This window comes from Hypomesus nipponensis, chromosome 4, assembly GCF_054491055.1.
Source record: "Hypomesus nipponensis isolate SF chromosome 4, ASM5449105v1, whole genome shotgun sequence".
Lineage (NCBI taxonomy): Eukaryota > Metazoa > Chordata > Actinopteri > Osmeriformes > Osmeridae > Hypomesus > Hypomesus nipponensis.
In genome coordinates this window covers 11,272,791-11,285,766 of record NC_140364.1, presented here as the reverse complement: position 1 = coordinate 11,285,766, position 12,976 = coordinate 11,272,791, and the positions used below count along the sequence as shown (strand labels likewise).

General features: G+C 44.1%; 3 protein-coding genes across 9 annotated transcripts; all 3 read left to right on the top strand.

Annotated features, from left to right (window-relative positions):
• Positions 1-4,250: 4,250 nt before the first annotated feature.
• On the top strand, positions 4,251-5,143 carry npvf (neuropeptide VF precursor). The gene is made up of 3 exons (XM_084695679.1): positions 4,251-4,397; positions 4,489-4,858; positions 5,012-5,143. The coding sequence occupies exons 1-3, from the start codon at positions 4,251-4,253 to the stop codon at positions 5,029-5,031; spliced, it is 537 nt and encodes a 178-aa protein (XP_084551805.1). The 3' UTR covers positions 5,032-5,143.
• A 1,566-nt stretch (positions 5,144-6,709) lies between these two features.
• LOC146295566 (sperm-associated microtubule inner protein 4-like) lies at positions 6,710-11,042 on the top strand. Of its 5 annotated transcripts, none has more exons than XM_084696502.1 (10): positions 6,710-7,250; positions 7,507-7,811; positions 8,027-8,152; positions 8,441-8,512; positions 8,716-8,745; positions 8,829-9,019; positions 9,316-9,404; positions 9,516-9,690; positions 9,828-9,910; positions 10,113-11,042. In XM_084696502.1, the coding sequence occupies exons 2-10, from the start codon at positions 7,513-7,515 to the stop codon at positions 10,944-10,946; spliced, it is 1,899 nt and encodes a 632-aa protein (XP_084552628.1). In that variant the 5' UTR covers positions 6,710-7,250; positions 7,507-7,512; the 3' UTR covers positions 10,947-11,042. The 5 variants fall into 5 exon arrangements, with proteins under 5 accessions (XP_084552628.1, XP_084552629.1, XP_084552632.1 ...); XM_084696506.1 differs by having other exon boundaries at positions 6,711-7,250; positions 7,688-7,811; XM_084696504.1 differs by having other exon boundaries at positions 6,711-7,250; positions 7,654-7,811.
• A 117-nt stretch (positions 11,043-11,159) lies between these two features.
• On the top strand, positions 11,160-12,924 carry LOC146295565 (cytochrome c-like). Of its 3 annotated transcripts, XM_084696507.1 has the most exons (4): positions 11,160-11,265; positions 11,697-11,784; positions 11,901-12,087; positions 12,367-12,924. In XM_084696507.1, the coding sequence occupies exons 3-4, from the start codon at positions 11,919-11,921 to the stop codon at positions 12,510-12,512; spliced, it is 315 nt and encodes a 104-aa protein (XP_084552633.1). In that variant the 5' UTR covers positions 11,160-11,265; positions 11,697-11,784; positions 11,901-11,918; the 3' UTR covers positions 12,513-12,924. The 3 variants fall into 3 exon arrangements, with proteins under 3 accessions (XP_084552633.1, XP_084552635.1, XP_084552634.1); XM_084696509.1 differs by lacking the exon at positions 11,697-11,784 and having other exon boundaries at positions 11,179-11,265; XM_084696508.1 differs by lacking the exon at positions 11,160-11,265 and having other exon boundaries at positions 11,274-11,784.
• The last annotated feature ends 52 nt before the right edge of the window (positions 12,925-12,976 follow it).

Below are 12,976 nucleotides of genomic sequence, written 5' to 3'. Positions count from 1 at the left end.
GTACAGCGGGCCCCAGTGTGGGCGTCAGGGTGACTTCTGACCTCTGTGACCTGCTGACCAGCAGCCTGGCCAGCTATCCAACTGGGACCAGAGTCAGGGGTCAGAAGAGATTATGCAGAAAGGCCTGTTTCTCACACTCCCTGCATCTCTATCTGACTGCTGAAGATTTCATTCGGCTTTGTCTCTCGTCGTCTTTTGAATTTCTCTCTATTTTCTGTGTCTCATTTGATTTTCAATTTCATTATTCTATATCATTCACTATATTCCCTTCCTCTCTGGTGAATCTGTTTATAACCGTCCACATTTATTTCCCACACTTTGCTTATTAAAGACAATGCTTCTTTGTTCTCTCTCTCTCTCTCTCTCTCTCTCTCTCTCTCTCTCTCTCTCTCTCTCTCTCTCTCTCTCTCTAAACTCAGTCTGCGTCTTTCTCCACTTGAAGCTGTTTTTAAAAGAACATATATACACCCTCCAGGTAGTTCTCTTAGTTCTCAAAACAATAAAGAGAAAGAAGGGACAAGGCATAGTATACTGCTCAGGCAAAAACATGTCATCTATACATTACATCTAAAAATATACCTTCTTTTCCTTCTCTCTCATCTCCCTCTACCAAGACCCTGTACCCCCCTGTTTCCTCATCAAGGTTCGTTTTCTCTGCTTCCTGCCTGCCAATCATTTTTTTCTTGCCCCTCTGATTGGCTTAAGCCTTACAAGCCCTTGATTGGCTGAAATTTAAGATCCTATCCCACACAGCCAGTACCACACCCCTTTCCTAAGAGCCTCCCCCAATTACCAGAACTACATCATCTAAATGTCCACCAATCCACGGTGACTCCTCCCAGGCAGGGTAATAGAGTGCGTTTCAATGTGTGTTTGAGCGCCCCCTTGTGTCTATTGTTTGCGTACACCACAGGATGAAGAAATAACTGAAGTCCTTCAGAAGTTCTAAAAATGCAATGTTTGTTACATTCATTTTTACAACATATTTTGATTATTATTTGTTTATGAAAATGATATGAAAGTTGTTTTTGGATAGAATTTCTTGTTTGCTGACTTTGTAGACATTCGCATTTAGTCGTTTAGCAGACGCTCTTATCCAGAGCAACTTACCGCAAGTACAGGGACATTCCCCCCCGAGGCAAGTGGGGTGAAGTGCCTTGCCCAAGCACACAACTTCATTTGGCATGGCCGGGAATTGAATTGGCAATCTTTTGAATACTGGCCCAATTCCCTAACCTCTCAGCCACCTGACTCCCTCTCTGGACTGGCTCACTAATTCACGTGTTCAACGGTGCCATCTCCTGGACACACAAAGCATTACCAGATGCAAAAATCTTATTCTAATAGTAAACAGCTAATGTAACATACTGTTACTCTCACAGTTTAAAACCCTAACTGAATGTTAAATCCTTGAGAACAAATAAACACAATGGTATGTCCTCCTTTCCCCGTTATCAAGATCAGCAAACAAAGTCAGTTGTGTGTGTAGGTGCGTGTGTGTTTGTGTGTGTGTGTTATGTGAGATGTTTTGTTCAAACACCAAAGCCTATAGAAAGCATGAATCAGTGAAATCACAGATGGGGTGGGAGTGAATGTGTCCTAACCCTAACCCACAACTATGGAAGACTCCTGCAGGAGAATACACAAGCCCCATGGCTTTTGCCTATGTCGGTGCAAAGGGGGATATAAAACACCAAGGCATAAATCCGGTCCTCAGGGGATGACGGGACAGTGCTGCAAATCATTCTGAGGGATGTCCAAGAACTGACACAGAATTCTGGGAACCCTGCCACGGCCCAGAGATAATCCTGTCTCCCTGCTTGCCTGCCTGCCTGTCTGTCTGTCTGTCTGTCTGTCTGTTTGCCTGCCTGCCTGCCTGCCTGCCTGCCTGCCTGCCTGCCTGCCTGCCTGCCTGCCTGCCTGCCTGCCTGTCTGTCTGTCTGTCTGTCTGTCTTTCTGTCTGTCTGTCTGTTTGCCTGCCTGCCTGCCTGCCTGCCTGCCTGCCTGCCTGTCTGTCTGTCTGTTTGCCTGCCTGCCTGCCTGCCTGCCTGCCTGCCTGCCTGCCTGTCTTTCTTTCTGTCTGTCTGTCTGTCTGTCTGTCTGTCTGTCTGTTTGCCTGCCTGCCTGCCTGCCTGCCTGCCTGCCTGCCTGCCTGCCTGCCTGCCCGTCTGTCTGTCTGTTTGCCTGCCTGCCTGCCTGCCTGCCTGCCTGCCTGTCTGTCTGTCTGTCTGTCTGTCTGTCTGTTTGCCTGCTTGCCTGCCTGCCTGTCTGCCTGTCTGTTTGTCTGTCTGTCTGTCTGTCTGTCTGTTTGCCTGCCTGCCTGCCTGCCTGCCTGCCTGTCTGTCTGTCTGTCTGTCTGTCTGCCTGCCTGTCTGTCTGTTTGCCTGCCTGCCTGCCTGCCTGCCTGCCTGCCTGCCTGCCTGCCTGTCTGTCTGTCTGTCTGTCTGTCTGTCTGTCTGTCTTTCTGTCTGTCTGTCTGTCTGTCTGTCTGTCTGTCTGTTTGCCTGCCTGCCTGCCTGCCTGCCTGCCTGCCTGCCTGCCTGCCTGCCTGCCTGCCTGTCTGTCTGTCTGTCTGTCTGTCTGTCTGCCTGCCTGTCTGTGTTTCTGTCTCCCTTTTGCTCACCATGAATATGAAGAGAGGAGGTATGAGCATGAGTTGTGATGGAACGCTTATTATGTGTTCACAGAAAAGTTAAAGAAAAACAGAAAATGAAGAACACGATGAGATTGAGAGTGGTCATGTAAAGGTTAGAGGAAGGAAGATGAGAGGAGTGAGGGATGGTGGGGCAGAGAACAAAGAAATAGGCTAATGTGTAGGAGATGTCTCGGTCTGTGTTGGAGAGTGGATCGTAAATCCAAGCTGAGGTCATCCAAAGAGAGAGAGGGAGGAAGAGAGAGAGATAGTGTGAGAGAGAAACAAAGAGACAGAGACAGAGAGACAAAAACAAAGAAAGAGAAACAAACAGAGATAGACAAAGAGCCAGGTATGATGATCACGAGAAAGCCACATGGGTTACTCAAGTAATTAGACACATAAGCAAAGATAAGAGTTTGCTAATTTATGGTGTACATGGCATGAGATAGCCTATAGAGAAGGCTTCAAATTGATGATGACAACAAATATGATAACAATGTCACATTGTGACAAATTAATAATAATCTGTAGAGTTAGTCATTAGACTGTGCTAACAAACCTCCAAATTAAAGTACCAAATCTTATCTCTCTCTCTCCTATGGATTTAAAGCCAGTAAGATTTATTCACACATCCGTACTCAATTAAGTAGCAATGCATTCAAAATAACTCAGTGAATGAGGAATGACGTCACATGGACTCACTCGACCATTATTCGTGGAACATTGGTGCAATTAGTGGCACCCGTGAGATTCCTCACACTGGTTCAAATGCAAATATTCTTAGTGTGAGACATCTGTTGAAAGTCCTTTCCCAGTTGCTTGGAGGCAGTGGCTTAATATACATTACTTATCAGCAAAGGTTAACCACGTAACTGACAGACCAACTTAATTACATTGTTAGTAAATTGTTAGTAAATTGGGAGTCACAGTGTTACTTCCTGTAAGCTTTTCCTGTTAACACCATGACGCGTATTCACTTTATAATAAATTAAATAAATGTTTGTCTGTTGTGTCAAATCACTGATGTTACTTTGTTATTATTTATTATTATTAAAGTAACTTAAACAGTACCCAAGACAATGAGAATATCCTAAACTAAATATAGTCAAGAAGTGGCATATTTGGTTATTTTAGTTTGTGGAAAACAACCAGACATGAGAAGACATGGATTTACCCTGTAGTCTGGTTATACTGTATTCTCTTCAGAGGTTAAATTGACCTACCCCCCTCCATCCCACCATCCATCTTTGCACCTTGTCTGTGAACACAACAACCCTGAGGTATGTCCTGTATCTTCATCCTCCTTTCACATCTTCATGTCTACTACTAATGTTTCTAATTAACCATACAGTGAACTCGAGCTTCCCAATTAGTGGTATGAACAAAAGCTGTCATTCATGCGAGAAATTATGTGTATGTGGGTCTACAAAGAGTAGATCTGAGACTTGAGTGGGTCTAGAGTGTGTGTGATGTGACTGTGTGTGGGTCTACAGAGAGAATGTATAAGGTGTGTGTGTCCTCTTACGCACGGCTGACGTTTCTTGCTGCCTTTAATAACTGGGATTTTCAGGGGCCACAGGTTGAATGTTTCACTGTGTAGGCTACAGCAGAGAAGATGTGTCCCACTGCAACCCTGATGGTGATGCTGATATTTGGCATGCTGGGATTTTTTGGTGAGGGAACGGCCTCTGAAATGGGGCTGTACGAAAAGTTTATCAGCAATGACAACAGAAACGATTTCAGGAAAAGACAGTATATCCAGGTGAGCATGCACACAACTTGTCATCCAATGACTTGTAAAAAAACAACTGCCACTTATCAACCATACGTGTAATTCTCATGTAATTTTGCAGAGCAGCAATGAAATACCGAGGAGTCTTGAGATTCAGGATTTTAAAATAAACATACTCCCTACCAGCGGCAAAGTCAATCTCCCAACTATGGTCAAGCTGTTCCCGGGATCCACCAAACCTTTGCACCTGCACGCTAACCTCCCTCTACGCTTTGGCCGAGAAAGCGATCTTGGAGACCGATTGCCAAAATCTACCCTTAATTTACCTCAACGCTTTGGAAGGTCGGGTACAGTGATTCAGCCATGCTTCGAGTGCCCCCACCTTGGAGTAGTGCCTTCCGCTACCTTGCCTCAAAGATTCGGAAGGAACTCCCTGTTCCGGAACCTCTTCCGAACCAAAGGCCACGCACGTATTATTAAGCCTGTCCCAGGTAAGCTTTATGATACGCACGCTGTAAGCTTCTTGAAGCATCTATGTGTTTATTTGAATGCTTTTCTTTTAATTATAGACAATAAAAAAGGTTAATACATTACAATCCCTCATCAACCTAATCACTTGCCTTTAAATGTATTCTATTTCACAGGTCCAAAGACTGTGAATTAACTTGCAGCTCAGTAGAAGACGGAACTGCGGTGACAATTACACATTCTAAGCTCATCAATATTGACTTGAGCGCTGTGGCCTTTTTAGAACGAACAACAGAACGTTTCTACAGCCGTGTCTAAGTTTAATAGGCATACTAGATGGTGTGAATTGTTGTGTTATTGTCCAATGTTTGCCATCCATTAGCATATGTACTGTAGGCTTAATGCATATATTAAAATAATTATTGTTGACCTAAATGACTTTGGTGTTGTAATTAAAGACAGGATAGGCTTGCCATTTAGCTTGAGTTTGAAAGGATTCAAAACATAATATCCCACCCCCTCCCTTCAAAACCTATCCTCCAAAACACATGTAGGAGCTGCCCGACTACTGCCTGGAGGTAGATAGTGTTGAGGTTCAAAGTTGGGTGTAAAATACAAGGTTAAATACCAGACCAGGGTCTATGAAGTATTGATAAGAAATTATGCAGTCAAGCAATGAAAACAACACACTGATGTGTCTCAGTCTAGATCGGCGATAACAGTCAATGTTACCAGTCTCGCTTTGTAGAGTAGAGAAAACGAAAGGCCCTCGTGAGAATAGTCTTGACAGAAGTCAGAGAGAGGGAGTTCTGCCCAGTCCAATTCTGCCTGACCTGTGCAGGGCACACAGGTCTTATACCCCTCCTGAGAGGGAGGTGTTTGTCAGGTGATTGGTCAGAAGACAGTGGGGAGGGGATGTCCTCATCCTATTAGGTCTCAAAAGGAGTTTGTGGGCAGTCCAGGTGGGCAGTCCAAAGGTCTGATGATTTCCCACGGGGGGGCAGAGTATACAAGGGGGGACAAACCAGACCGAAAGGTCCGATGATGTCTAGATGCAAAATGATACATTCTCCACAGTCTAATGAATCTTCTTCTTATCTCCTGGTGTTGACTCTTGACTCTCAAGAGTTGTGAGGCCCATTGTACTCTCTCCTTGTCCCATAGTGAGGCCAGCCAGCCCGCCTCCCCTATCCGCTACCTCTCACCGACCTTGACTTCCACATTCTCTGCAGCAAATCACATGACCCCGTGTACCCCTCCCTGCCAGTAGGCTGACTTATTGAATTCCTCTCCTCACTAAAAGACACAGTCTCCTGAGCATGGCCCTCTTCTCACTTTCACAGACACAGTCACATTTTGGTGCGTAATCAAACATTTGGAATATAAATTCATCATTATTGAAAGCATTGATTATATTTGGATTATATGTTCAGCATTGTCATTACACATTTTGTATATTTGAGGTATTGATAGTCTTTTATTCAACAGAGACATAGATCATATGAAATAGCAGCATTGAATTAGCAGTATAGATTTCATTCCTCCACAGTAGTCAGATGGACCCAAAGTAACCCATCAAATCATTGCAATCGGTCCGGATGCCATCCAATCATTAGAGCCAATCTTAATGAGTGGTCATATTTATTACAGTCCTGCAACGCCCACAGACATCAGATGTATTTAATTTGACTGTTAAACCTTTAAATTGATTGGTTTGTATCGGGATGTGACAAAAAAGGCTTCTAACCAATGTCCACCCTGCCTTTAATGCACTTGCGTGAGGCGTGGCTAGCACCATGGACAGCTCCTGAAACATGGAAGGTCCGGTTCAAAATGACCCAAAACGGATATTAGGCTAGATTATTTGTCTCGTGCAAGTCAATGGAGAATATAATGACATGCATGTAGGAATGGATACTCTGGAATGCAGAGGTAAAGAGCTCTGGAAAACATTTTAAAATTCCTGTTATGACAAAAAAAATTGTATCTGGTATCTGAGTAGGCCCTATAGCCTATAGTTTCCGCAAGTATAATATGTATGGGGTTAGTCAGCTAGCCCTTTTTTGGCAATACAATGTCCAAAAGGAGAAGGAGAATTCTTTTTACATAACCTACATTTATTTAAATGTGGATACATTATTAAATCTTACCAGCAGTGGCTGAAGAGAAACGAGTATCTATGAAGCTATGACATCACAGACATCGCGTTCCAATTTTTTTGCATCTGGGACTTCGTGAAACCATGCTAAGTTGCAAGAGAGGGACTGGTTGTTGCGGCGTTGAGGTGGTGGAGAGAAGGGCAAAGAAGAAGGTGGTCTTTAGTGCTTCGCCAGAAAGTTAACTTTGTGAAGGCTTCCATCTCATCTTCACTCCAGTGGACTGTCTTCTCTTGTGTGAAAAGAAAGAAAGCAACAGGTAGGCGTCCATTTTTATGGAAGGGTGACTGTTAGCCGGGTGTTAGCCGCTTAAACGGCTCGCAGTAGGTTACGTTCATTGCAGAAGCTGTGACTATTGAAGGGTTAGCATTTATCTGACCGTTCTTATATGAGCAGAAAATCTGATAGCCTAACTGCAGGTAAACCTGCCTGTTAATGTAAATTGAAGTGTTGTACACACTATCAATTTAGCTTTGATCTAAACAATAATACCAGTGAAAACATGTGGTGGTCAGGGACTGATGGTCAGCACAGAGATCCAGGACAACTATGTCAGCCTGGGTTTCAAAAGCTTCCCCTCCCACCCCTATCCTCCGTCCCACGGCACTTCTCTTCCGACTCTCTTCCACCACCTCCCTCCCCCGCGGAGCATACCTGATCAGGATGAACAGCGTTTTCCTCGCTCTGTTCATCAAGGGGTACCCCCCCTCTTCCCTGACCTCTCCTTGCCCCACGGGAGCCCCGCTAAACCCCTCAGACACCCTACTGCCGGAGAAGACCTCCCACACTCTGACCAGCCGCCTCCGATGTCATTACCAAGGTAAACGTGCCCAAGCATTGCCTTATAAGGCTACAAGGCTACCAATTACAGTGATGTTGCAATGCTATCAATCTATTAACTATTGATGTCAACAATAGATTTGTAATAATGTATTCTAAAACATCGCACTGTTGATAAATTAATACATTAAAAGCCATTTCCTACCTTACAATGCCATTTCAATTTATTATGCATGTAATTCCCTGACTCCCTAGATTGGCCAGTCTTCATCGGAGAGGATTAAGGCAGACTCCAGTTTCCTCGTCTACCAACACAAAGCACCCTACAGCCCTTGTAAAGGGACACTTTCACCTTGGCTATGGAGGAAGCACTTTAACTGAGTACTAAAGATGATTTTCTATTTCAAGTGCAACAATACAGCTATGAATCAGTCGGTATTATAGGAAATGATGTACAACAGCATGTAAAAACACTGTCACAATTTATTACGTTGTATAAAATGTGTGTATAACTTATCGATTCAGCCAAAGCAATGCCACTATTATTGACACTTTATCCAACGCAAGGTACAGCACAGGGGGGATTTCCGGGTGTCACTTCTTGATCTATAGTCAAATGCTCAGCCTCTGAGCTAAACCCTGTGTGTGTCTATGTGTATGTGTTCAAAGGCACGTGGTTATACCGCAACGCTATGAACTGACCTCCTTGAGAAAGTGCCTCCTCAGAGGCAGTGATGAGCTGTATGTATTCACCTTCGAATGAAAACTGTTGAGAGAAAAACTAAAACTGCAATTCTAAGATGTGTGCTGCAGTATTCTGATTGGCCGCTAGATGGCAACATGGACCAACTCCTGCAAATCATTGAGCTTTTTTTATTTTATTTTTGTTATGCAATTACTACATATGTGAAAAATATGCATTTTTTACATTCATCTAATTTCAGGGTTCCAAGACCAACACAAATCAACATTAGGTGAGAGATCGTTTATGTCAAACCCAAAGTTAAGACAACAAGAACACAAAACACAGTCTAACTGTGGTATGTCTCCTTCCCAGTGAGAAGCAGATACTGGTGCCAGTTCCAAGGGAACATCCTTACCAGTCCCATATCTCCCGCTTTGCCATGTTTCCAACTTTCCAATCGCCAGACGATCCTGATTCTGGGGTAACGGCGGCCACCAAGAGACCCCTGAACCTCCTCATACCAGCCTGCGCTTATGATATGCGTGTCCTGACTAAGACAAAGGGTAAGAAAGAAACAAGTAAAAAAAGAGAAAGAGGTTAAAAGTTAGAGAGGGAGTCAGGTGGCTGAGGGGTTAGGGAGTCGGGCTAGTAATCTGAAGGTTGCCAGTTTGATTCCCGGCCATGCCAAATGACGTTATGTCCTTGGGCAAGGCACTTCACCCCACTTGCCTCAGGGGGAATGTCCCTGTACTTACTGTAAGTCACTCTGGATAAGAGCGTCTGCTAAATGTAAATGTAGAGGGAGAGTGAAGGATGATTGAGTGCAGAATCACCTAAATCACTCTCCTTGTTTTCACAGGTGCTGCTCTCCGACATGAGCTGGTGGAGGTTTCCAAGGTAGCTCAGAGGAAGGCCATGCTGTGGCCAGGACAACATGGCTTTTACCAGGTAAGGAAAGCAATGAATCTGGAGGATTTGTGTTAAAATTATACCAATACATTATTATAAACTTATAATAAAGTAATTTATCTTTAATTTGAACATTTCCCCGTTTCGTAGTTTCCAAAATCAGTATGCAGCAAGAGGCAAGTTTTTTATCCATCACTTCCTAAGACTTTGTGCCCAAATGCAACTCTGAGAAACTTGGACTCCACACTGTCGGAGCAAACCGCTAACATGCTACGCAACCTGGAAAGGTCACACAGGCTTACTTGCTATCAACTGCAATACTCAGGTACTCCTAACATACAAACTCAGTCTGTTTACATGTACACTGAGCATACAGACAATTACCACCTTGTTCCATGTGTGTGTGTGTGTGTGTGTGTGCGTGTGCGCGTGCGCGTGCGTGTGTGCGTGTGTGTTTGGCAGGATGTGGTCCTGCCAACCCTCTGCAATTAGATGACTTGCATGAGAAAACTGTTGGAGATCAAACACCATACACAATCCAGCTTGTAGGTGGTTTGTACTTTTAGGCCGTTCCATTAATACCATTAATTAGCGCAAAGTTGTTTTAAATAGCTATTTTTAAGCATTAATACCCTTTAATTGACTTGATTGTTCACAACAGATTTGTTATTATTCTCAGACATTATTTCGAGGTAATATTAGTGTGTGTTAGAGTGTGTATTTTAGCATTGCTGTTCTGTCAACCAGAGGGGTGGGTCCCATCCTACCCTGGTCCCAGCGCGCCCCCAAAATGGACGTCAGGCTCGTATCCAGCAGGGCCGACGGTGCCTGAAGAGCACCCGTGTTGCCAGCCCTTGCAACCTTGTCAACAACCCCAATAACCAACCTGGCAGCACATCAGACATTGTCCTCAAACACAGACATGACAATCGTGACTCGGCTTACCAGCACAACAGCCACAGTGTCCATGATAACAGCATTCATGGTTATCACACTGATGAATATGCCCGGGGTTTAAACAGTTCAGTTAGACTTTATAGAGCCCAGAACTTTCCAGAAAAATCTGGTTCGGGTCACTCCGGTGAAGAGCAGAAACAAGGTTGCATTGACCCAGTTGACCATCACAAAGAGTTATGCTGTGACGTGTGTGGTTTTGCAGAAAGCTTCTGTAACTGTCTGTCACAGAGATCAAACACTGAAGACATTGACCCACAGAGCCAGACCCCTTACAGGCACAACCTACTGCCCAGGACAGGCTCACTAAATCTGGGACATGAAGACCCGCCAGGGTGCCTGAAGGGCGTTGATGGAGAGTGTGCCAGAGTCGGCTCCATGGAGCCACACAGAGAGAGAACCATTTCAAGGGCCTTTTCCTGCATCCGGGGTACCTTGGGAGGGTCCCGGGGTGTGTGTGGGGGAGGGGGGCTATTCCGGTCCAAATCAGTTCTGATGAGCCTCCAGGACTCGTTCTCCAGGACCGACAGCCACAGGCGCTTCCACCTGACTATAAAGGGCGCAGTCCCAGATCTCCGTGACAACCACCATACTGTCAAACAATACTCTGCTTACTTTCGCAACTGAAGGGTGTGGCTGTATTTACAATGTATGCACACACCCACATACATGTCTTTGTTGTCATTTCTGTTTTTTCCCAGTAGAATAAACACAAGCCTACAGCACCACACTGATTTGCAGTGCATTTCTTCTTTTGTTATTTTAGTTACATTTCTAATTAAAAGCAAGTTATACAGTGTCAGGCATGTAACCAACTTCATGGAGAAAAATCTTCTGACAGCTCTTTCATCCAATCGCGATGGGTCTTCGTTTGACGTGTGTACTAGGCCATTGTTGAACACTCCCTTAACGCGATCTAAACAATTGTAGATTCGACTTTGAAAAGGTGAGTAGGCTCATCAACTGAGTATGTACACATTTTTATATCGTGGGACAGTCGTAATAATTCACAATGTTTCTGTTTGTTGATGATGTCATTGCTTCCCTACAAGTAGCCGACTTGTTGAAATGCGCATTGTTCTTGTATCACAGATTTACCGAGTTATATGCTATATTAGGAAAAGCTTTCACATGGTTTACTGGTAGTTTAAAAAAAGTATGTAACGCTAATGAAAAGTTCGTAGAAGTCTACCCTGTGGATGGTATGCGTTACATGAGGACATGCAAAGCGTTCATCATCTAGGACTTAAATTACTTCCCAGGTACTACCGGGACGGTAAATAGCCTACAATAGGCCTATATATTGTAATATGCTAACAACATAGCATGATACTGCTCGCAGTTTCACCAAGGTTTCTTCAACTGCTTTCTTCTAAGGCTATTTAAAATAAGTTGAGAAATAGTGAAACGCTGAAAGAAGAGAACCGCAAAAGTGGGCTACTTTTCAGCACTTCTCACGACTTAGGTAAACTGAACATCCGATAATCGATACATCTGGAGCACTCGAAGTTGTACGTGCATGTAAGGTCACTTACTTATAGCAACACTTTATACAACATCCGTAATATATGTTCTCCCCAGGACAACGTGTGGACCGTAATGGGGGACATTAAGAAGGGGAAAAAGGTGTTTGTCCAGAAGTGTTCCCAGTGCCACACTGTGGATGAGGGCGGACGACATAAGGTGGGACCCAACCTGTGGGGTCTGTTTGGCAGGAAGACAGGACAGTCACCTGGTTACTCCTACACACAGGCTAACATTAAAAAGGGTAGGGGCCAGCATGTGTGTGTGATGGATGTGACTGTAGAACAGTGCTGTGTTCTGGACTAGGCAGTCAGAGCTGCATGCCTGTACATGCAGGATATGCATTGCAAATTCCTCATATCTGAGCACTGCACTGAATGGTACTTCACTAAATGTTAAAAACGCACAAACCAAACTTGACACTCATGATCGTCATTGTGAGAGCATTCATTTCTCTCTGTCTCAGTCTATATGTCTCACTTTTTCACTGCTAGACTTTCTTATAGTGGTTTCTATGTTTCAGGAATTGTGTGGGGGGAAGACACACTGATGGTGTATCTACAGAACCCCAAGAAATACATCCCTGGCACCAAGATGATTTTCTCTGGCATCAAGAAGAAGAAGGAGAGACAGGACATAGTGGCTTATTTAAAGGATGCCACTTCCTAGTGGGCCAACGCAAACACGAACACGTGACATGAATCTTATATCACAGAAACACTCCTTAGACAAACCGGTACCTTGCATACCTCAGACATGACTAACGCATACATCCATACAGACACACTCACAGTTGGCTCAGAGGTTTACAGGGGGGGATATTCCCCCCGAGGCAAGTAGGGTGAAGTGCCTTGCCCAATGACACAACGTCATTTTTCCGTCTGGGAATCGAACCGGCAACCTTCTGATTAACATCCCAATTCCCTAACCGCTCAGCCATCTGACCCCCTGTTCCTTATTTATTCCTCTTTAAGGTAGTTTTGTACTATTTGTTACAACCATGTGTGCTTCTTTTGTACTGGTGCTGTAATGTTTACATATTTGTAAATGTTTTTTGTTAAGATTGTCAACGAAATTAAATCCAACCTTCTTTACTTATCTAAAATATCTGTAAAAGTTCCTTGCCCCTAGAT